At 42.9% G+C, this 25,435-nt stretch overlaps 1 protein-coding gene across 1 annotated transcript in view; it reads right to left on the bottom strand.

The window, feature by feature from the left end:
• Positions 1 to 17,896: 17,896 nt before the first annotated feature.
• Positions 17,897 to 25,435, bottom strand: part of LOC126457143 (troponin C, isoallergen Bla g 6.0301) — a 164,442-nt gene continuing 156,903 nt past the window's right edge. The window contains exon 6 of the mRNA XM_050093215.1: positions 17,897 to 18,104. Coding sequence (XP_049949172.1) covers positions 18,079 to 18,104 — 26 coding nt within the window. The 3' untranslated portion in view covers positions 17,897 to 18,078. The remainder of the gene's footprint in view (positions 18,105 to 25,435) is intronic.

The following is a 25,435-nucleotide window of genomic DNA, read 5'->3' as shown; positions in this document are numbered from 1 at the left end:
CCATCCCGTATTAATTGTAAGTATTTAGCTATTTGAACTGGATTAATTAAATGAGGTTCCAGTATTCCTTTTGTGCGTTTACAATTGCAGCAATTAGCAACTCGTATTCCCGTTATGATTCCATAAATGTTGATACCAACTCTATCAGTTGTTCATTAACAGTATTAAGAACAGCTAAGTGTTGTATTTTTTGACCTGTGCTAATAGCATATTCATTCATGTATCTATGAAGTTTCTCCGTGTTCTTGACAGTAATTTCTTCGTTACATGCAGGACTAGATATTGTGTGATTGAAACTTGTCAAAGTGGCTTTGACTACGGTAACTTGCTCTTTTGTCAGCTTAAGCAACTGCCTCTGTTCGCTTTCAATTAAATCAATCTTTGATTTAAAAGACAAGGCATCCTGTTCGTCTAAGGTTCCAAACAGAATATTACTGATTTCTCCCACAAAATTCAAGACACTTCTTTTTCTACGTGTCTCATGCCTTGTTAATTGCCCAATTAGACCTTCTGCAGTTCGTATCTTTCGGACATGCCATTCCAAAGCCTGTTCCACTGCTGTGCATCCCGATCACCAATTCCCAGACTGGTTAATTTCTAATAGACAAATGTGCAAATCTCTCTGTTCCATCAGCTTTAGCCTGGAGTTCTCCTAAATGAATATAACTCACGATTTTCCACGTCACACTGTAGATCTGTACCTTGCCATTGCTGTCATAATACAAGCCTGGGGACGAAGGGAATTTTTCCACACTAAAATCTTGCTACTGTCTGAGGGCGTACACGGCGGCGATACAGCTCACCATGTACAACACTCCCGTCAGTTTCCTCATCTGTAATTTCAAGAAAACCCGGTTTTAATAGAATTCCTTTAATCTGTTGGCATGTTGTTGTTGTTGTTGTGGTCTTCAGTCCTGAGACTGGTTTGATGCAGCTGTCCATGCTACTCTATCCTATGCAAGCTGCTTCATGTCCCAGTACAAACTGCAACCTACATCCTTCTGAATCTGCTTCGTGTATTCATCTCTTGGTCTCCCTCTACGAGTTTTACCCTCCACGCTGCCCTCCAATACTAAACTGGTGATCACTTGATGCCTCAGAACATGTCCTGCGAACCGATCTCTTCTTCTAGTCAAGTTGTGCCACAAACTCCTCTTCTCCCCAATCCTATTCAATACTTCCTCATTAGTTATATGATCTACCCTTCTATCTTCAGCATTCTTCTGTAGCACCACATTTCGAAAGCTTCTATTCTCTTCTTGTCCAAACTACTTATCGTCCACGTTTCACTTCCATACATGGCTACACTCCATACAAATACTTTCAGAAACGACTTCCTGGTATTTAAATCTATACTCGATGTTAACAAATTTCTCTTCTTCAGAAACGCTTTCCTTGCCATTGCCAATCTACATTTTATATCCTCTCTACTTAGACCATCATCAGTTATTTTGCTCCCCAAATAGCAAAACTACTTTACTACTTTAAGTGTCTCATTTCCTAATCTAATTCCCTCAGCATCACCCGAGTTGACTACATTCCATTATCCTCATTTTGCTTTTGTTGATGTTCATCTTATATCCTCCTTTCAACTTACTGTCAATTCCGTTCAACAGCTCTTCCAAGTCCTTTGTTGTCTCTGACAGAATTACAATATCATCGGCGAACCTTAAACTTTTAATTTCTTCTCCATGGATTTTAATACCTACTCCGAATTTTTCTTTTGTTTCCTTTATTGCTTGCTCGATATACAGATTGAATAACATCGAGGAGAGGCTACAACCCTGTCTCACTCCCTTCCCAACCACTGCTTCCCTTTCATGTCCCTCGACTCTTATAACTGCCATCTGGTTTCTGTACAAATTGAAAATAGCCTTTCGCTCCCTATATTTTACCCCTGCCACTTTCAGAATTTGAAAGTGGGTATTCTAGTCAACATTGTCAAAAGATTTCTCTAAGTCTACGAATGCTAGAAACTTAGGTTTGCCATTTCTTAATCTAGCTTCTAAGATAAGCCGTAGGGTCGGTATTGTCTCACGTGGTCCAATATTTCTACGGAATCCAAACTGATCTTCCCCGAGGTCGGCTTCTACCAGTTGTTCCATTCGTCTGTAAAGAATTCGCGTTAGTATTTTGGAGCCGTGACTTATTAAACTGATAGTTCGGTGATTTTCACATCTGTCAACACCTGCTTTCTTTGGTATTGGAACTATTATATTCTTCTTGAACTGCAGATCTAGTTGGCATATAAACTTGAACTACTGTACTAGGCGTGTGCTTCGTGTCTATCTTGGACACAATAAGGCGTTCACTATGCTGTTCGTAGTAGCTTACCCGCACTCCTATTTTTTTATTCATTATTAAACCTACTCCTGCATTACCCCTATTTGATTTTGTATTTATAACCCTGTATTCACCTGACCAAAAATCTTGTTCCTACTGCTACCGAACTTCGCTAATTCCCACTATATCTAACTTTAACCTATCCATTTCCATTTTTAAATTTTCTAACCTACCTGCCCGATTAAGGGATCTGACATTCCACGCTCCGATCCGTAGAACGCCAGTTTTCTTCCTCCTGATGACGACGTCCTCTTGAGCTGTCCCCGCCCGGAGATCCGAATGGGAGACTATTTTACCTCCGGAATATTTTACCCAAGAGGACGCCATCATCATTTAATCATACAGTAAAGCTCTATGCCCTCGGGAAAATTACGCCTGTAGTTTCCCCTTGCTTTCAGCCGTTCGCAGTACCAGCATAGCAAGTCCGTTTCGGTTAATGTTACAAGGCCAGGTCAGTCAATCATCCAGACTGTTGCCCCTGAAACTACTGAAAAGGCTGCTGCCCCTCTTCAGGAACCACATGTTTGTCTGGCCTCTCAACAAATACACCTCCGTTGTGGCTGCACCTACGGTACGGCTATCTGGCACCTACGGTACGGCTATCTCTATCGCTGAGGCACGCAAGCCTCCCCATCAACGGCGAGGTCTGTGGTTCATGGGGTGGGGGCGGGAGGGGGGGGGGGAGGGGGGGCGGTGTCTGTCTGCATGTACTGTTAAAAATTTGCTTCTTCTTAGACAGAAAACTACATTCGGGCCTTTTGTCCTTAGTACAGTGAAGGGGCCACGCCACTGGGTGCCAAACTTACGACTTCTACCTCTTCTGACACTTCCATAATACAACAGAACCTGATCACCTGTTTTTAAGTCTTTTGCGTTTTCGTTCTATCATAGTATTCCTTATTTTTATGTTTACACTATTTGTTATGATCCCTTGCGCACTGGTGCATTTGCCTCATTTTTCCTTTTAATTCATGAACATAATCATCGTAATTAGACTTAACGCCTGTCTAAGCGCGCGACCGCTACGGTCGAGGGTTCGAATCCTGCCTCGGGCATGGATGTGTGTGATGTCCTTAGGTTAGTTTGGTTTAAGTAGTTCTACGTTCTAGGGGACTGATGACCTCAAAAGTTAAGTCCCATAGTGCTCAGAGCCATTTGAACCATTTTTTAACACATGTCTGATCTCTTTGCAATGTTCCAGGTATTTTGCATTCTATACCGAAAAACAACTCATGGGGTACGGTATATAATTGGTTGCACTATGGGCCGTGGTATTGAACACGAATTCAGCGAATTGAAGTCAGTCGTCCCAGTCTGTTTGATGTCTGTTGATATAGTGTCTTAGGAATTCTGTTATGGTGCGGTGCGACCTTTTCAATGCGCCTTTCGACTGCGGGTGGTAACAAGAAGTTTGCACTCTGTCAATCCTTAACATTTTGCACACTCTCTTTAGCGTGTCACTCAAGAAGTTGCTGCCGTTATCACTGAGTATTACCGAAGGCATTCCAAACTTCAAAAATTATTTTTTTCCATGAGGACGCGAGCCACAGTGTCTGCTTCCTGTTTTACTATGGGTTCGGCCACAATGAACTTCGTTAGCGCGTCTTGAAATGTCAGTATTTATGTGTTTTTTTCTCGGTTCCCGTTAATGGGCCGACAATGTCAATATCACACCGCTCAAATACGCCTTGCGGCGTTGGTGTTATAACCAAAGGCATTTTTGTGTTATTCTGTGTTATTGCCGCGCTGGATTAGCCGAGCGGTTACCGGCACGGTAGCTCAGCGTGTTCGGTCAGAGGGTTTAACTGCCCTCTGTAATAAAAAAAACTGAGTTAATCGATTAACACCGAACTTAAAACGGATGTCTTACGACGTCCGCCCCGAGCAGATGCAACAAACAAAAGCGAACACAATTTAAAAAAAGCGGTCTAAGGCGCTGCAGTCATGGACTGTGCGGCTAGTCCCGGCGGAGGTTCGAGTCCTCCCTCGGGCATGGGTGTGCATCTTTGTCCTTAGGATAATTTAGGTTAAGTAGTGTGTAAGCTTAGGGACTGATGACCTTAGCAGTTAAGTCCCATAAGATTTCACACACATTTGAATATGTTTTCTGTGTTATTTTGTTTTTCTGACAACTGGGCATTTTCTAATATAGTCCTCAATGTCCTTCTTCATATGGGGCCACGTTCCATATTTCCGTATACTATCGTAGGTTCTCACGATCCCTTGATGACCACCTATGGGTGCGTCATGGAATTCTAGCAAAGTTTTCGCCTTTTCTGCATCAGTTATTTCCTGTTGTTCGTCTGCCTCATCTACCGGTGTTTCCTCACTTTTGTTTATATCTTCCGCCGTAATTGGCTCCGCTGGTGCACGGTCTCCTTGTGAGTCCGGGACCTGCTCTATGGCTGCCTCTTCGGCCGTGCCGTGACCTATGCTACTGTCGCCTTCCGGGTGGATATCAGACGCCCTGAGCTCTCTCACTCTCTAGAGTGCGTCAGCAACCTGATTGTTTTCCCCCTTTTTATACACAATTTCGTAATCTTATTCTTCTAATTTCAGTCTCATCTTCATTAAATGTGAGGACGGATCGCTAACATTTCTGATCCACTGTAATGGCTTATGATCAGTACAGACGGTGAACTTGCGACCAAACACATACGGTCTGAAATGTTTGACAGCCCAAACCATGGCCAATAATTCCCGTTCAATTGTACTATAATTTCGATCTGCATTGCTTAGGGTTCTGGATGCAAAGGCCACGGGGAGGTCTTTGCCTATTTCTCCTTGTGATAGAACGGACGCTATCACGAATGTACTCACGTCAGTTGTAATGATAACATAATTTTTGAAAAATCTTAATATTGTAATATCGGGGGATTAAGTAGCTTCTCTTTTAGCATTCGAAACGCATTTTCTTGCTCTGTGCTCCATTAAAACTGAAGACCATTTTTAATAATTCATGGAGTGGTTTTACCACTTTGCTGAAGTCACTCAAGAAACGCCGATTATACCCTATTAATATAATAAAAGATTTCAATTCTTTTGTTGTTTGTTGCTGCGGAAACTCCGCCACTGCTTTCAACTTGTTTGAGTCCGTTTTTAACCCATCTGCAGTCAAAACATGCCCCAAAATATGTGACTTCCTGCCTTAAGAATTCACATTTAGCAACCTGCAACTTCAGATTATGTTGTCTTAGTCTCTCGAAGGCTTCACCCAATTGGGAATTGTGCTCTTCCAGATATGGACCAAAGACTACTATGTCATCTAAATAAATAAACATTTTGTCACCCTGCAACCCCGTTAATACGGCATTCATCAATTTTTGGAAGGTGGAAGGTGCGGAACGAACTCCCATGGGCATCCTTTTATAATGAGCATATGATGTACTAAAAGCTGTAAGTTATTTATCTTTTTCTTCTGATAACACCTGATAATGTCCTGTTGCCAAATCAAGCGTTGAAAAATATTTTGCTTTGCCTAAGCCTTCCAGAATGTCATCGATACGCTGAAGTGGGAAGACTGTGTTTAGCTTCCTGAAGTCCGAAACTACTCGCCATTTCTTTTTACCTGATACATCCATCTTTTTTGGAATCACAGTTAAAAGAAAGTTCTAACGCTTCTTTCTGTGCTTCCGGGATTCGGTACGGGCGGGAACAAATAATTCGCCGCTGTGCCTCAGGAATCAGTTGTATCTTATGTCGAAGCGTCTCTGTATGTATCAACTTGTCCCCTGGCAGATGGAAAATATCATTGTATGCAGAACACACCTCTATTATGGATTGTTTTTTTACATCATTCAAATGATCCAATAGTAAATTTTCTTTCAGTTTTGGGGTGGCGTTATGTGGGCGCGACGTACGTCGCTGGTGGTCATGCAAGGCGCCGTAACGGCTGTACGATACGTGAATGCCGTCCTCCGACCGACAGTGCAACCATATCGGCAGCACACCACACTTGCTAGGTGGTAGTTTTAAAAAGGCCGCAGTCCATTAGCACATGTCGGACCCGCGTGTCGCCACTGTGTGATCGCAGACCGAGCGCCACCACAAGGCAGGCCTCGAGATACGGAATAGCACTCGCCCCAGTTGTACGGACGACGTAGCTAGCGATGCACGCTGACGAAGCCTCGCTCATTTGCAGAGCAGATAGTTAGAATAGCCTTCAGCTAAGTCAATGGCTACGACCTAGCAAGGCGCCATTAGTAACATTGCATGTATCTAAAGAGTCTCACTTGTATCGCCACAATCTCCAGATGTACCAAAAGGATGGATTAAAGTTAAGTATTCCAGAAGCTACGTACTTTTCTTTATAGCATTCATTACGTATCCTGTTTCAGACCTAACGCCATCCAGCTTTAACTTAGCGCGTGCCTTTCGGCTTCCTCTCATTGTGTCTAGGCTGTCTTGTCTAGACTCAACAGCATTCGTCTTCACAGACGACAATTCGCTCCCCCATTGTGCACATCTTGTGAACGACTTCCTTCAGGATAACGACATCGCTGGACTAGAGTGGCCAGTACATTCTTCAGACATGAACCCTATCGCACATGCCTGGGGTAGATTGAAAAGGGCTGTTTATGGACGACGTGACTCACTAACCACTCTGAGCGATTTACCCCGAATCGCCGTTGAGGAATGGGACAATCTGGACCAACAGTGGCTTGATGAACTTGTGGATAGTATGAAACGACGATGACAGACATGCATCATTGCAAGAGGACGTGCTACTGGGTATTAGAGGTACCGGTGTGCACGGCAATCTGGACCACCTCTGAAGGTACAACATGCAATGTGTGGTTTTCACGAGCAATAAAAAGGGCGGAAATGATGTTTATGTTAATTCCTATTCCAATTTTCTGTACAGGTTGCGGAACTCTCGGAACTGAGGTGATGCAAAACTTTATTTGATATATGTACATTTTTTTGAATATAGTGTGGGTAATGGTGCACCAATTAAGACAGACGCACCGTATTGTTCAATGTTCTCTGAGCGCCTGTAATTATGAGGGACTGTGTCTTAACCAAATGAACTCTCTTTTCAAAAAGAACACTTGATTTCATACGTCTAATGTTTCTTGTAGGGTTGTTGGTACGTTTTACGTCTGGGTCACACTCGAACCACTGTCCACATCCGGCTCACTCGCTCTGCTTCACCTGTCTGATGTCACTTCTGCTACTCTGGCAATGACGACAGTTGCTTTATCTTCTGACCAGCGTCATTTTCCGCAAGTTTCGGTTGGTTTCCTGTGAGACTCGGGTAAATACCGGGGTGTAGCTAAACCACCATTTCAGGACATTCCCACCATTTGGGCGGCATGAGAAAAAGCGATTTTGTAGCATCCAGGTTGCTTATGTTTAGGTATAGTACAAAAAAAAAAGAATAACAAAAATTTTTGCCTGTGTCTCCTGGGACGTTTTGAGAGACGTTTCAGACCTTCATTAAAAAAAATCAAAGTATTTTAAATGACGAAAGGCAAATTTGTAAATATACCCAGTCTGTTGGTAATGATTGCACCCTATTCAAAATATTTTTGTGTTATAAAAAGAGAAAACGTAAATGTTTCCTGTTTATTATACTTATGTTTTTTCATGTGTGTTTAGCTATTGGGGTAGGTAATCAAGGTAATTACACTGCTTGTTACAGTTTTGTTATTTATGATATTAAGTATTGAACATGTATGATTGTTTTTCTGCCTAGATACATAGATGCACTACAAATTAAAACACTTGCTACATTGCTAGCTTCGATGTGGAACGTCTTCCATTTCCCTGTAGGACAAACGAATGTGTTTGAACACTGTAATTCAGAATGAGTATGATTAGTCTGACTTTTACTACTTTCAATCATTAACCAAAAGCTGTTAACATTTAATACAGAACTCTCTGTGTTAAGTTTAGATTGAAGTTCTGCATGGACAACAAATGTGATTCATGTATCCCTTAGGGGCATAGTAACATCAACACTAAATTAATTAAACTTTTTGAAGTCCAAAGACTCATTTTGAAAGATAGAGGATAAATAGATAATTTTTATGTAATTGCTGCAGGAATTTCGCTCCTCATTTGTTTTTATTCGATGTTCACTTCCCACTCTCTTCTTAAGCTTCTTCTTGGATTGGCAACGTAGCGAGCTGTACAGATTCCGTCATTGGTCTATGCGACTATTTAATTGTACAGTAAACTGATTCGAGTCGCTATGTAGTTACGTCAGGAGCACGGGTAATGTAAATTAATCTGTCGTACAGCACGCCATGTCCTGAGAAGCAAGATTAAAAAATAATGTAAACTATATTTCTTATGTAATTGATTTGTAGCTATTTAATACATGAATACACTCACCATATTTGCATCTGACTGAATGTTTAAGATTCAGTCTGTGGTGTCACCGCCAGACACCACACTTGCTAGGTGGTAGCCTTTAAATCGGCCGCGGTCCGTTAGTATACGTCGGACCCGCGTGTCGCCACTATCAGTGATTGCAGACCGAGCGCCGCCACACGGCAGGTCTAGAGAGACGTCCTAGCACTCGCCCCAGTTGTACAGCCGACTTTGCTAGCGATGGTTCACTGACAAATTATGCTCTCATTTGCCGATAGTTAGCATAGATTTCAGCTACGTCATTTGCTACGACCTAGCAAGGCGCCATTATCAATTGCTATTTATCTTCTGATGCATGTACCGTCAGACCGATGTTCACCAATTATGGATTAAAGTTAAGTATTCCAGAAGCTGCGTACTATTTTTGCTGCTATCAAGACCTTGTCCTGTTCCAGACCGCACGCCATCCTGCGTGAGCTTAAACGCGTGCCCTTCGGCCTCCCCTCCTACTGGATTGGCTTTCTTGCCAGTTCACAAAAGTTGACGACGAGGATTTTGCGTTCGTATTGATATTGCCCTGATTTACTTGTGTCATGGCTTCGCCACAATCTCCAGGTGTACTGTCCGAATTTTATCGCTTGCAGCATCAGCAGACGCAGGCCTTATTGGATGCCCTTGGACAGCTCGTCCAGGATGAACGTGCAATGCAAAACGATGCGGCAGCCGCCGCTCCACCGCTACCGCAGCCACAACACAATGTTGCACCAACTTTTCGTCCTTTTGATGCTGCACTGGAAAGCTGGACGGAGTGGTCACGCCAATTTGGATTCCATCTCGCCGCCTACAGAATTCAAGGTAATGAGCGGCAGCCTTTTTTGTTAGCATCCATAGGCGTCCAAACGTACCGTGTGATAGTGAAATTGTTTCCCCGATGCGACGTAGCAACTCTGTCCTACGAAGAAATTTTGTCTGCATTAGACGCCTATTTCAAAGAATCAGTCAATGTAGTTGCGAAAAGGTATACCTTCTTTCGTACAAAACGTACGGCCGGTCAAACTAATCGGGAGTGGGTTGCAACTTTGCAAGGCCTTACTAGGGATTGTGCTTTTGAGTGTCAATGTGGACTTCCTTATTCAGATACTATGGTACGTGATGCAATTGCACAGAACGTTCTGATGTTCGTATACGGGAACAGATTTTGAAACTAGTCAAGCCCTCCCTTCAACAAGTGATAGACATATTGGATCAGCAGGACACACTTGACTTTGCTCAGGAATCATTTGAAACCTTACCAGCCGTGTGTCGCATTCACCGGCCCGCCAGGTGCGCTGCACGGAACAGTAAAAAGCCCTCACGCCCGTCCGCGCAGCTGCCGCGCAAGCAAGCAAATGCAGTGCTAAAATCATGCCCGCGGTGTGCTACTAGACATTCACGTGAGAATTGCCCGTCACGCCAGGCTATTTGCTTTTTCTGTAATAAAATAGGACATGTTCAAAGTGTTTGCCAGAAAAAGCTCAGAACAGACACTCACAACCATTCCAGGCCCTTTGCTTCGCGCCAGAATCGGAATCTAACCCAGAATACTCAGGCTCGTGAACCTTCGCCCATGGAAATTCATGTAGTTCATTCCACTCCGCGCAGTGCCACTTTCTCTAACAGTGACTGTGTTTGTCCCACAAATAGTGTGCGTCGACATCGCCGGAAATCCCGTCAAGTCGCAAGTGATTCTGTACCAGTGTCAGTTCACGTTGCACGAGACAGTCGCTCTTGTCGTCAGCAGGACAATAAACTTTTTGTAGATTTGGATGGTGGTGGTGGTGGTTGTTGGGATGTTTAAGGGGACTAAACAACGAAGGTCATCAGTCCCCATAGATTTGGACATTAACGGCAAAGTGATCCCATTCCAGCTCGATACCGGAGCTACAGTTTCACTGATCAATCACGACACGTACAAACAGCTGGGCACACCTCCGTTGCGTGCTGCAAATGTTAAGCTCAGTAGTTATTCAGGACAAGCAATCCCTGTGTTAGGACAGTGCAGTCTTCTTGCAACATGCAAAGGACAAACAAAACTTGTGTCATTGTACGTTCTTCGTTCTTCTTCTGCAGTGAACTTGTTTGGTTTAAATTTATTTCAGTTGTATAACTTGTCTATAGTCAATCAGGTCCTATCAGTGAACCAAACTGTGCCTTCAGACAGTGTTTCTCGTCTATGTGAAGAGTTTGCAGACATTTTTGCACCGGTCCTTGGTTGCGCTAAGAACTATAAAGCACATTTGGAACTGAAAGTAAACGCGCAACCGAAATTTTTCAGAGCGCGCGATGTTCCCCACGCATTGCGTGATAAGGTCGCAAGAACATTACATGATTTGGAATCACAAGGTGTGATTGAACGTGTGCAGGCTTGTCTCTGGGCGTCACCCTTAGTAATTTTGCCAAAACCTTCCGGAAAATTGAGACTTTGTGTGGACTTCAAGGCAACAGTGAATCCACAACTAGTGATTGCAACTTTTCCTTTACCCTGCCCGGAAGCTCTTTTTGACAAACTGTGCCCGGGTAAATATTTTTCGAAGTTGGACCTAGCAGATGCGTACTTGCAACTACCGGTGGATGAAGAATCCCAGCGCGTTTTGGTGGTTAACACGCATCTTGGTTTGTATCGATTCAAACGACTGCCAATCGGGTGTGCATCCGCCCCTGCATTGTTTCAGCAATATCTACAAACTGTTTGTGCGTCGGTCCCTACTGCAGCAAACTATCTGTACGATATTGTGATTTCCGGAAAGTCGGAAGAAGAACATTTAGCCAATCTCAGAACATTATTTCAGGTCTTGCGCCAAAATGGTCTTCGCTTGCGGAAGGACAAATGTGTGTTTTTTGCTTGTGACTTACCCTACCCGGGTCATGTACTCAATGCCCAAGGCATACATCCCAGTCCCGAGCACCTCCGTGCCATACAAGACTTGCCTTCGCCGCAGAATTTGAAGGAGCTACAGTGTGTGCTGGGAAAAATCAATTATTATCATCGCTATGTGTGCCACGCCTCTTCCATTTCAGCTCCGCTTCATCGCTTACGCCTTAAAGGTGTTCCGTTCGTCTGGACGACGGAATGCGAACGCGCCTTTCGCCAGTTGAAATCGGCGTTGCTTTCCAATACTTGCCTTACGCCATTCGATCCTCGGAAGCCCCTTTTGTTGATGGTGGATGCATCGGATTTCGGGATCGGTGCTGTGCTTGCGCACGAAGATGGATCGCACGATCGCCCTATTGCCTTTGCGTCCAAATTGCTCTCGTCTGCGCAAAGAAATTATTCACAGATCGAGAGAGAAGCTTTGGCTCTCGTATTTGGTGTTAATAAGTTTGACGATTTCTTGTATGGTCGTCACTTTAACATGATCACAGATCACAAACCTTTGACATCCCTATTTCATCCGAACAAGCCTGTACCTCCACATACAGCGCAGAAATTCATTCGCTGGTCTATTTCCCTCTCGCAGTACCGCTACGATATCTTGTATCGGTCCACTGCTAAGCACGGAAACGCCGATGCGTTGTCCCGTTTGCCTGTTGCTGAGGATAGAGCATTTGATTCCTCCGAACTTGCTTGCATGTTCATTGATTCGGAAACCGATGACGTGGTCGAATCGTTTCCGATTGATTTTCGTCGTGTAGCTACAGCCACAGCTGCGACCCTGTCCTTACTACCGTTCTGCGTTTTGTTGCTACGCAATGGCCCTTGTCTAAGTCACGGATCGGGGATCCGTTGGTTCGCCGATTTTTTGCTCACAAGGAGAGACTTTTTGTTCGACGTGGTGTTTTGGTGTTGCGTTCTGATAATGATCAGTCCAGGGCCGTGGTCCCACGTTCGTTACAGTCCTCTGTCTTACGGCTTCTCCACCAAGGACATTGGGGTATAGTGAGAACGAAACAACTTGGTCGTCAACACTGTACTTGGTTCGGAATCGATGCTGCGATTACGAATATGTGCTCTTCTTGCATGGCGTGTGCCGAACAACAATCCGCACCACCGCAGAAATTCTTTGCATGGCCAAAAGCCACTTCCCCTTGGCAACGCTTACACATCGATTTTGCTGGTCCATTCTGGAATGCTCGATGGTTGGTTGTGGTAGATTCATTCAGTAATTTTCCTTTTGTTGTCCGGATGTCTTCCACGACGTCATCTGCCACCATCCAAGCGTTATCTGCTATCTTTTGCATTGAAGGTCTGCCACAGACTATTGTTTCCGACAATGGCCCACAATTCATGTCCGCAGAATTTCAGTCGTTCTGCAAGGCCAATGGTATTCAACATCTGACGTCCGCGCCGTTTTCGCCACAGTCCAATGGCGCCGCTGAACGTTTGGTCAGGACTTTCAAGTCACAGATGTTGAAGTTGAAAGAGTCGCATTCTCGGGAGGACGCGTTATTGCTCTTTTTGTCCTCGTATCGCTCTCAGCCCCGAGATGGTCGCTCGCCGGCTGAGTTGCTGCACGGTCGCCCTCATCGCACCTTGATGTCTTTGCTGCATCCGCCGCATCAGGTTCCTGTGCAGCGGCAGACACCTGCTTTTGCCCCAGGCGACGTTGTATACTATCGCAACTATCGAGGTTCACGGCGTTGGCTCGCAGGGCGCATTCTTCGCTGCTTCGGCCGCGCTATGTATCTGGTTTTGGGGGCCTCTGGTGAGGTGCGTCGGCATCTCAATCAGCTGCTCCTCTGTCGTCGCACGGGTTCTGCCGCCCCCCGTCTGCTTTCAGCGACGGTGCCGTCCGGTCAGCGCCCTGGGGACCCATCTACTGGCTCGACTCAGCCCCAGATGTTACCGACGCTGCCTTCCATTTTGCCCCATGGCGACGCGCCGCCGCCGCCGCCGCCTGTTCTCCCGCCGGCGATGCCCGCAGTGGACGCGTCGCTGCAACAGCCGGGTGCCTCCCTGGGTCACGCGCCGCCGATCTCTTCCCGTGACCCGTTGTCCTCCACCTTGGACTTCTTGCCCGGTCCGGACCATAGGACGTCTTCGCCCGTCGGGTGCCCCGACCCGATGGAGGTCGACCCTTCGGCCCCTCCTGTCTCTCTACGGGCGCGTACACCGCATGTTGGCGAGCACCCTGGAGTAGGTTTTTAGGCGTTTCCTAGCTCCCCTCGGGCAGGGTGCGGGTGGCACAGCCTCGCCTGTTGTTAGGCTCCCCACCTCGTCGCATACGTCAACATGGGGTCCTCCCCACGGCGGGCGGAAGCCTTATGCCACAACCGTACGCCGATTTGCGGGGGAGGAATGTGGTGTCACCGCCAGACACCACACTTGCTAGGTGGTAGCCTTTAAATCGGCCGCGGTCCGTTAGTATACGTCGGACCCGCGTGTCGCCACTATCAGTGATTGCAGACCGAGGGCCGCCACACGGCAGATTTAGAGAGACGTCCTAGCACTCGCCCCAGTTGTACAGCCGACTTTGCTAGCGATGGTTCACTGACAAATTACGCTCTCATTTGCCGAGACGATAGTTAGCATAGCTTTCAGCTACGTCATTTGCTACGACCTAGCAAGGCGCCATTATCAATTGCTATTTATCTTGTGATGCATGTACCGTCAGACCGATGTTCACCAATTATGGATTAAAGGTAAGTATTCCAGAAGCTGCGTACTATTTTTGCTACTATCAAGACCTTGTCCTGTTCCAGACCTCACGCCATCCTGCGTGAGCTTAAACGCGTGCTCTTCGGCCTCCCGTCCTAGTGGATTGGCTTTCTTGCCAGTTCACAAAACAGTCCCTTGTACACGCTGTGGCTGCTCGTCTGTAACTACTGAAATTGAGTGTAGACATATAGAAAAGTATAGTGTGAAAAAATAAATCTTTTATTGTCATAATTGGAGGGAGCCTAGAATGAAATCTTCGCCGAAATTAGTAGTTGCTATAAGATTTAAATCTTTTTGATTCTTCGCTCTTTTCAAGAAACTTAGCATTAGCATGATGTGACATCATCACTATATTGAACTATATTACTAGAATAATTTCTAAGTTCATTTAAAGGGACGCTATATACACCATACGGTAGTCAATTTGATACCTCGTTTGTCTATTGCCAACTCTTCGTTAGGCTACGAACATTCAAACAAAAATTTTACCCAAATCAATTATTAATTTTTTCTTTATTTTCTTGATTCCTTTCAAGCAAGTAAACAATGTTTTGCAATACTAAACTTCTCGCTGGTCAATTTGATACCTCATTTGTCCATGTCCCACTCTTCATTTGTCTATAAAAATTCTGACAAAAACGCATTGTGTAATTTATAAGAAGTCTTGTTTTCGCTCCACTCAAGCATCTGAGCAACAAATATAGCTGACGCAGAATGGTTACTGGAAATATCTCTAAGTACTGCCCGACTCTGAACTAGTGTAACGAACATAACTAGGGCCTGCATTCAAACCCGCTGCTTTTTGTTACTTTACGATACTGCATTGCGGCGGAACCTGACGCAAAACTATAAATCAACACTGCAAGGCAGATATGTAGAATACAAAGTCACGTCAACTACAGGTGGGATGTGCCTGTAATTAATAGTAGTGTGTATGCTAATAGTACCCCGTAACAAAACGTTCTGAGACTGATTTTGTTCATGATGTGTATGCGACGTCAGCGTAGTAACTACGGTAGCATCTTGAACTAAGAGCTGTATACAACAAGTGTGCATTAGACTTGTCAGTTGTGAGCAGATAGTGTTAAGCAGTGAACGTGCAGCTATAGTGTATCAATGTAGTACCACAAATCGCAGTGGAGCAATATCTCTAAATCAAGTGTTCAAGACATTCTTCAGAATGATGAGCCATTGTGTTATCAATATGAACCTACTGCAAACGAGAAAGTGCAGAAACTTCCATGAAGGATTAACGCTCTGATGATATAACTGGCATTCAAGACGGTGTGATGCCCATGGTGAACAACATCCCAAAGAAGGAGTTTTCTGACAGTTTCACATGGTTGTATGAACTCCACGGGGGAGACTGTGTAGAACACCTGAGGCATCTTAATGTTTCTCAGTTCTTATTAATCCAGCGTTGAAACACTTTGGACTTACTTTTGTAAATTTGACCCTAGAGAAAATATGCATCTAGTAGATTTTATGAGAGACTTCAAAGTTGTTTTGTCTGTGCTCTGGACTAGTAGAGAAAATAATTAATTTCTTAAAGAATATGTGGTAGAAGACGCATACAGATGGTCTCTTGACGTAACAGATTTCTGTTGGCCAGTAGCTGAACTGGAGAGTATGAACAAGATCAATTACTTAGATAATAAGCTGGATGAACAAAATATTTTTTTTTATAGGATGACTTACCTCTGAGAGTATCTGTATCCACGGAGTGGGTTTCAGGTTAAGAGTGGAAAGTAGTTTATGACTGGCAGTCTCTAATTTACAGCAAGAATATTCCAGCGTTACTTTGTAAGTATATGTATTCTTAATTTTTCGAAAAGGTACAGTAGACGATATTTGGGAGGGTTATCAAAAACGCGGTCGATTTCATAGACGAGACATAGAGGTAACGATATTGTTAATAGAACTGGGCGAATGTTGGTGAAAATATGCAACATTAGAATGGTTGGAGAAATAGCCAACTCAGAGGTGTTTAAACGAATTCAAAAGGCCGAAACGAAGGTCTGAGTTTAGAAATAGGGAGTAGTGACGGTCACACAACAAAATGAGGAGATTCTGTCTCACAGTCGCTGACGTACAACAAAAACATTCCAGTGTTACTCTGTTAGTGAATGGAAACAAAGCACTGCCATCCATACGTGTCAGGGTTGAGAAACTGTGTTGTAATGATGGAGAAAGGGAAATCAAGGAACAGTAGTCAACTGTGGGGTCCGGTTTTGTCTCTGGTTTTAGTGATTTGATTAATATATGTGCAATAAAGTGTTGTTTTTACAACAATGTTTATATTCCTTGTAGCTGTGAGTAGGATAGGGAGAATCTATGACTGAAAAATTCCAAAGGGTGTGTTTTACATGTTTAATTTCAATCTCATTTTGGAATTTATTTGTACTAGCCAACAATTTTGTTGAATGTTGGATGGGGACGTCTTCGGTGATCTCTATAATATACCACTTCTAAAGCAGGTGGGGTCAGAAAGTGTTACCGAAAAATACCTGGTTAGCGCCATCAGGTTGGCCATCTTCGTGTCGGTTTAACTGCAGCCTCCACATCTTCTGATAGGGCTCTTAGAATTTTGGAAAAAGAGCCAGTCAGTATTCAGGGCTTAGCCCAGCAAACAGTGTGCGTGTACTTCAGGATTCTGTTTTCCGTCTGCCAAGAGTATGGCAAAACTGGTGGTAGAAAATGCCCCTTCCTTTCAAATATAAATTCTGTATTACCGAAAGAAACGAAAATAATTCACTGTAGTGTATAAAAAGGATGCCTTACCTTTCCTTTTTCTTTGTGTTTGCTTGTATAGAGAGGGAACTGATTCGGACAATAATCAAAACTGGCATAATTTCGATGTTTCCATTACGTCCAACAATTATTTATTCATGTTGCGATGAGTCTCATTCTTACAGTCTCATTCTCTTTGTTATTTAGAACCCAAACATGTTTCAACATTGATATAGCATGATTAGCAGGTGTTCCATTTATCCTTACGGTATATTCTTTATTTTCTGTGGCTGTAATTATTAAGCTGGAAAGACATGCGGGCCACAGTGCATGATATCGCCTGCGAAATTCAACAGTAGATAGTTTTCGCTTCAGATTTATTACGAGCTTTTCTTTGCAGGTCAGTAGTGCCCATTGTAGTTTTCTCTTTTTAGGCACAGTTTTATTGTCTGTATTCTTCTACATACTTTAAATGTAGAGATTCGTGAGTTTTTATAGTTCACACTCCTTAGAACCTCCATGTCATGGTTGTCCCTTTCTCACTCGTTTTTCAGTCTAAGAACAAATAAAGTAGTAGAGAACATTGCGAGGAACGTATGACACAGAATACTAACGTCTGCACATTACTGTTAAGAGTTCAGTGACGTAAAGAGTGTTCAATATTTCATTTGCACGTTAGTATAGTCGTGTGGTTTACTCTTGTAAGACTATGAGATCACCGTGTTAACTTCTCACGTGAACAGCGCTCTTACTCCAACTATGCTTTAGTCTCTAAAGACTTTCAGTGACTTTATTATGATAAGGTTTAAAAAGAAACTATCACTACAACACGCACCATTCCCTGTGGCCTTTAAAACTAAATGAAATACATTTAATTTTGACAACGTTTTATTGTGAGTAGTGAAATATTGATACAATTATTTGACAGAATAAAGTCCAGACATAGAGTGATGCGAGTAAAAAACTGTTAAGTGTTTCACTGAGTGCACTGAACATGAAAGTGGAAGAATGTCTTTTAGCAGGACGCATTCGGCAGGACAGCGGTGGCAGATTTAACCGGTCATCATCTCCATGAATTCTGAAACAGAGAAAGCTGCGTTGTAATGATATGGTTAACCGGCAACACAACAGGAGTCCTGTGGGAAAGAAAACCAAGCAGAATTATTTAGTTCTCGCTTAAACATCACACTGACACTTCCGAAATAGCTTGTAGGCGTTGCGTAGAGTCGGACAACTACTACTCAAACTGGAGCTGTCATTTGTGTACAGAATTTTATATGATAATAGCTGTTCTTAAATGTCGTTTATGCCACAGTGGGTAGCTATAATTTTGTGGGAGGTAATGCCCGACCGTGCGGGACTGTCACAAGACGAACTGTAGATTGCTGACGAAGGAAACTGAATAAAAGACATTCAGCTTTTGAAGCAATCTGTGAGTGTATTGGATGTTGAAAATCCAATAGGGACATATCATAGCACTGTGAGCGTTACACGCACCTATTAAAAATGAAAATGGAATTTCCCCATGAACTACACTGGAAACTGAAACGTAACAGCCCATTAAGACCCACTTAAAACGAACATTTTCCAGTCTAATTCAGGAACACGCATGTAAACAAAATATGTAATTTGTCTAAAAAATTGTTGTTACTAAACTAATTATTGCACCCAAATTATGTTAAAGTATAGAAGCTCTGTAAATGAAGGGAACATTTTCCATGAAGGGACCCTCTAGTAATTAATAAAATATGAAAATGTATTATTGTAATTTCCTATTCGAGAAGTTATACTTGAATAAAATAACGGACATAAACTAATATAGAATTGTACTTGTGTTCTGGAGCAAATATAAGTTTATAAATGTATTTTCAGTTTTTATATGTTAATTTTAATTGTTACTTACCTAGAAAATCATTTTAAACAATGCTGAGGATTGTTCGGGATTGTTAATAAAGTATAAATAGTTACAGCCATATTGGCATAGGGAGTCAGTACTTTGTGTGTATTTGGACAATAAGCATGTAGCTTGTTGAGCACAATTCATTTCATTATTGTAAGTATGATACATCTTATTTCAGATTTGTCAAGATGCTTTTATTTACTTTGAGACTGTAATAAATATTCAGCTGAAACACTATACTGGATTAAATATTGTTTTAACTTTATAGTAAAAACCCTCTGCCGCTGTTTTCCAGGACTTCCGCTGCGACAGATCGTCGGCTACAATGAGTACTTTAACTTTAATCAAAATTAATTCAATAGTAACGTTTTAAAACTCTTCAAATACTAAATCGCTACAAGATGGATACCTCGAGCATTCACATATGTCGAGCAGATAATATTTAACTTTTGCACTTTACTGACATGTGGTAAGAAAGCTCTGTCGGATTGTACATATGAAGTGGGTGGATAAAAATACAGAAACACCAAAAACGGAACACATTACCATGCCTAAAGCGCTGCAGGAAAACGGTAGGCATTCAAAGCAACCCCCAGTCATATTAGAACGAATAAACCCTCTGTGACAAATATTAAGTCAAAATTGACCAGGTTTCGACGCTACTATGAGCGTCGTTTTCAAAATTAAACTAACTGTTCTAAAACATATTAGGTATATAATACATTACTAAAATTAAAGTTAGTACTGACTGGAAAGAGATGCAGTACTTACAAGTCACATCTTAAAAAATCTAAGGCGTTGTTCACTCAAGTACGAGCAGCCCTTAGCGGCTCGCCATCTTATTTACAACTATTCATGACGTCGCCTTTCCGGCTTAGATTTTTTAAAATGTGACTTGTAAATACTGAATCTCTTTCCAGTCAGTACAAACTTTAATTTTATTAATGTATTATATACCTAATATGTTTTAGAACAGTTAGTTTAATTCTGAAGACGACGCTCATAGTAGCGTCGAAACCTGGTCAATTTTGACTTAATATTTGTGTCCGAGGACTTATTTGTTCTAATATAATTCTGACACGGTCACTGAACCTTAGCAGCTATGTTCAAAGTTCAACCCCCAGTCATTTCACAATGGGTAAATACAGGCCATGTATGGTTTTCAACGGTATATTATAGCGTTCTTCCCGCGAGACAATGACAAATTCAGCTAACGATGATGGAGGTGGATAGCGATCACACCCTTCTCTGCAAAGTGGACCACGAAGTCTCAATAACTCTGAGGTATGGTGACTGTGGTGCAACGGCAGATGCGACAGTTGATCCTGCTGATCAAAAAACAAGTCCTGGACGATGTGAGCTGTGTGAACAGGGTCCTGCCTTCTTGGAACACAGCTTCACCATTGCGCAAGAAACATTGACTCATGGGATGGAAGTGATCAGCCAAAATGGTCACGGAATCCTTGGCACTAATGCGACCTCGCAGTGTAACCATGGGGCTCATGGAATACCATGATGTGGCTACCCAAATCATCGGCAAACTCCGCCATATTTCACTCTTGGGACGTAAACTCGGGGAGAAGTTGGAAACAGTGTGAAACAAGACTCAGGCGACCAAATGCCTTTCTTCCATAGCTCCATAGATCAGGTTTTATGGCGTCGGCATCACGTTTTCGTGTTGCGGGCATTTGTATCACTTGTGAGTGGTTTTGGAATTCCACCTCGCCCTGCAGTTCCCTGCTCGTGGAGTTTCCCACGTATTGTTTTGGTGCTGACAAAGATCGTGAGCGTGACACTAAGTTCTACAGTGACTTTTGCAGCACTCATGCTGTTATTTTTGGTCATAAGCCTGTTCAGCAACTGCCTGTCACGATCATTCAATACACTTTCGTCCGTGTTGTGACAGGCTGCTCTCACAACTATACAGGACACTGTTCTGACCGCGACTGACACCTATAACGTACTGACGACATCGCATTGGTGCCGTTCGTGGTCCAGTACAACAGCGCAACAAGGAGGCTTGGCTACCATCTGCATTTATGTTAAAGGATGCATTTTTCACGGTGTTTCCAATTTTTTTCTCCAACTGCTGTAGATACACAACGCCGCTTGAAATCCCACTTACTAACTCTTTCGACATGTAGCGGATGATGGAGCAGATATTATTTTGAATAAGAGCCCATATCTACAAAACTTAGTGTGTAATGAGTTAAAGATCGGTGGTAATCAACTGCGACTCTCGTAATTATTACATTTGCAGCTAGCGGAATTCTAACCAACACTAACTGTGATTGTAGTTGTCAGATGACTTCTGGACTCGTGCCTTAGCACTGAGCATTGTTACAACAATAGATAGCTGATTACAAATGCTATCGCCGCTCTACCTAACTGTCAAGCGTTCTGGAGCACATTGTGTTCCTTGTTTTATTCATGAAACACCACAACGATTCGTCTACGGACGTAGGTTAATGTGCAGATCACCTACCTGGCCCACCCTATATATCTTAGGATACTGTGAGAAAAATTGTGTTGTTTTTTGCTGCCAATGTTAATCGTACATTGGAATTACGTATAAAAATAGGGCAGGCAAATGCTGTTAATGGCCACTTTTGTCCCTCGTTGATTCCTCCTGAAAGTTCGATCCATTCCCGCTTCACAGCGAGAAAAATACGAGGGTCGGTCAAAAAGTAATGCCTCCCATTTTTTTTCTACTTAAAGAAATTAAGTTAAGTGAAAAATTTGAATTTGGCGCCATTTCTCAAACCTTCTTCTGCAATCCACTGCAGTAGTAACTTTCTGTGTCAACAGGTGGCAGCACAGCAGAAGTTTGTAAGATGGCCGACATCGATGTTCGTTTGAGACAGCGTTGTGTGATTGAATTCTTGAATGCAGAAGGTGAAACGCCCATACGCATTCATGAAAGACTGAAGAAGGTGTATGGTGTTGTGACAGTGTATGTCAGCACTGTTAGACGATGGGTTCGTCGTTGTAAGGAAGCTGAAGGGCAAACACCGTTGACTGACGAAAAGCGGAGCGGCAGGCCGGTGAGTGCAGTGACTCCACACAACATTCAGCAAGTTGATGACATCATTCGTGGTGACCGTTGGGTGACTGCAGATGAAGTGTGTCGCATTATTTCTCTTAGTAAAGGCAGTGTGATCACGATTATTAAACAATTGGGGTACTCAAAAGTTTGTGCACGGTGGGTTCCAAGAATGTTAACCGATCAGAATAAAGAGGCAAGGAAAACAATAGCCTCCCAACACTTGCAGCGCTTCCGTTTGGAGGGAGATGAGTTTCTGAAAAAAATTGTGACCGGGGACGAAACATGGGTGCATTTTTTTGAACCCGAATCAAAGAGGCAGTCAATGGAGTGGCGTCACACAAGCTCGCCGAGGAAGAAAAAATTCAAAACTGTGCGATCGGCAGGGAAAGTTATGGCAACAGTTTTCTGGGATACAGAGGGTGTGATTCTGGTTGATTTTTTGGAGCAGGGATGCACAATAAATTCTGTTCAATACGTCACAACCCTCAACAAACTTAAAGCACGTCTTCAGCGAGTTCGCCCAACAAAATCAATGGCAGATGTTCTTCTTTTGCATGACAATGCAAGACCACACACCAGTCGTCACACCTCTGACGAGATTGTCAAAATTGGATGGGAAGTTTTGCCTCATCCCCCATACAGCCCTGACCTGGCACCATCAGACTTCCATCTGTTCGGGCCACTAAAAGAAGCTCATCGTGGGATTCATTTTGAAGATGAGGAGGCCGTCAAAACATCCGTGCGTCAATGGCTTAGGAAGCAGAGCTGTGATTTTTACCGTGCTGGGATACATGCCCTTGTTCAAAGATGGACCAAAACTGTAGAGATGGGCGGAGATTACATTGAAAAATGACAAAATGATCCTCAATGTTGTGGTTTTCAACCTATGTAATTGCATTTAAATTTCCTGACAATTAAACGTAGAAAAAAAAATAGGAGGCATTACTTTTTGACTGACCCTCGTAAAATCAATGATATAATTTGAACTCGTATGGTAAAACTCTTAGCAAGTGTTTCTATCCATACAACAGTTTATTCTTTGTTGCTGATATAACACATAGATATCAGGAATGTTCACAGACTATAAAGCAATATACAGCTAAGGCCGATTTATGGCTTAAGCGATACAAGCCCCACTTGGGGCACCAAGCGAACAGGGGCGCCATAACTGTAAAGGTTTCTACACAGGATGTGTCAGAAGTAGTAACCGCCGCTTGATGCGCAAGAGTGAGATGGCTACCAAAGTGCAGGATTTGTATGTTTAAAACAATTAATTGTGAAAACTAATTCGTGTGAAACTGTACAAGGGAAAAGGGGCGAGGAGAGAGAGAGTAATGACAAGTCGCTTACATGGGAATGTGTGTCGTCTAAGGATTCCTGTATACAGGTTTCATGACATTTTCGTATCCTTAAGTGAATGACGTGTTGCTACATGGGCCCAAAGGGGGTAAGTCGACCCAGGGGTTCTCTATGCAAACTAGGAGAAGGACGTTCTTTGTTACAGGGATTATGTCATTTTCTTACATCTCTATTAACTAAACAGAAGCCCTGTAACGATAAATCTCTTTCACACAGTCCGTATTTTGTGTCTCTGATAACTAGAGCTGCGAACGAATTGAAAGGAATCGGTTCACTATCGCAGCACAGTAGAGTGTCACAAGCAGGATTGGTTAGTTGGTTTGTTGGGTTGCGGGAGTGCCCCAACCATGAGGTTGTCCGTCCCAATGGTTTAGGAAAGGATGGGGAAGGAAGTCGGCCATGTCCGAGGCGATTTAGGAATATCACGGTAAACCTAAATCAGGATGGCCGGACGCGGGTTTGAACTGTCGTGCTCCCGAATGCGAGTCCTGTGTGCTAACCACTGCGCCACCTCGCTAGGTGTCATAAGCAGGATGCCTCGTATGGTTTCAATGACATGAAAGTAACTACTAGTTTTCGAGCAAGTGTTATGAAAATCAAGGATGTTTTGATAGTCACCCCATGCACTTGAAACTCCTGGTAAATTGTTGACATTACGAAAACCGCAGGTAACGATACTTGAGAGCAACGTCACCTAGAAGAATACACTGGTGTTTCCAATTTTTTAAACGTACAGATGGAGGTTTTTTTTCAGTTACCGATTTATGCGAAAGGAAGGAAATGTAAAGTGAGTTTTCCTTTTATCAGTGAAACATTTTAATGAAAAAAGTGTGAAAATATTTCAGTCGTAATAAAAAAGTAATGACTGAGCTTAAAATAGCTGAAATGAGAAGTGACAATCATTTATTTCTTTACCAAAAACGTCGTCAAATGTGAATTTCACCGATATGTAATTCGACTATTTTGGTTGTAATCCAGGAACGCCTCAGTATAATATATGACGCAAAAATAATACTATGTAGATGCTCTAGGTGCTTCCAGTTTTTTGCAGCATTCTTTCAAAATGCTGGTTTCAGATGCGTGTTTAAAGTACTGTCTTATGTTCGATAAAATTATGAGCTTCTTCGTTGTGATCTATCATTACCTATAATGTATGGTCTCAATCTTTTCAGGTCAATGAAACGAAGTTATCTTTTGACTCTCCAGTATGAGTGATTATAAAGAGCCTATCTGACGCAGTGTGCCACAAGGCATTCTGGCAGCGGACAATAAATGCTGTGCTGAACCTGATATGGCATTTTTATCATTTTTCTCTCCTAAGTCATTAGGGAGACGCAGCGGGAAGGTATGCTTCATGTACAGATTGTGTATTAGATGCCAAATAGTTATGAGTAGTGCAACATACGACAAAAAGGTAAGATGAAAATTTTGGAAATGGCTTCTTACAAAGAGGAAACGTCAGAAAAAGCCCTCGAAGGATTCAAAGTAATACCAGCGTCATACGGAAGAGGATTTCGGAAGCGTTGAGAGATGCTGCACCGAAATCAGTTCGTCTTTCCACATATAAGCTTCGCAAAAGACAACTCATTATACTGTGTTATATGGTTTGAGATCTTATAACGACAAAGTTTCTGACACTCGAGTGCTTGAATATTTCTGAGAAATATTCTGAAAGAAACGATTAACAACATTTCTGCAATTTGCTGTTTCGTGTATCGCCCTGATGCTACTGATAATATTTCCTAGCTACTGGACATACTCGTTCATAATACTGTTGGGTCTTGATTTGATCAGTGAATCAATACAAAGGCAGACTAATTTTGATGCCCGTTAATTTGGGATGACAACGATGAAAAGTGATGAATCGGCGATTGATTATTCCATCAAGGCATTGCCGTAGCATTTGAAGTTGCCAAACAAGAGTGACCATCAGGATAACTAGTCTGTTAACAGAAATTGTGATGTTATTTCAAGGAGTATATTAACAAGAAGAAACTGAGCGCTAGCTCTATACGGTGCAAATAAATGTTGTTGTTGTCGTGGTCTTCAGTTTAGAGATTGGTTTGATGCAGCTCGCCATGCTACTCTATCCTGTGCAAGCTTC

This window comes from Schistocerca serialis, chromosome 1 (genome assembly GCF_023864345.2).
Source record: "Schistocerca serialis cubense isolate TAMUIC-IGC-003099 chromosome 1, iqSchSeri2.2, whole genome shotgun sequence".
In the NCBI taxonomy this organism is placed as follows: domain Eukaryota; kingdom Metazoa; phylum Arthropoda; class Insecta; order Orthoptera; family Acrididae; genus Schistocerca; species Schistocerca serialis.
Note: the sequence above shows the minus strand (reverse complement) of the source record. Positions and strands in the feature narration are given on the sequence as shown.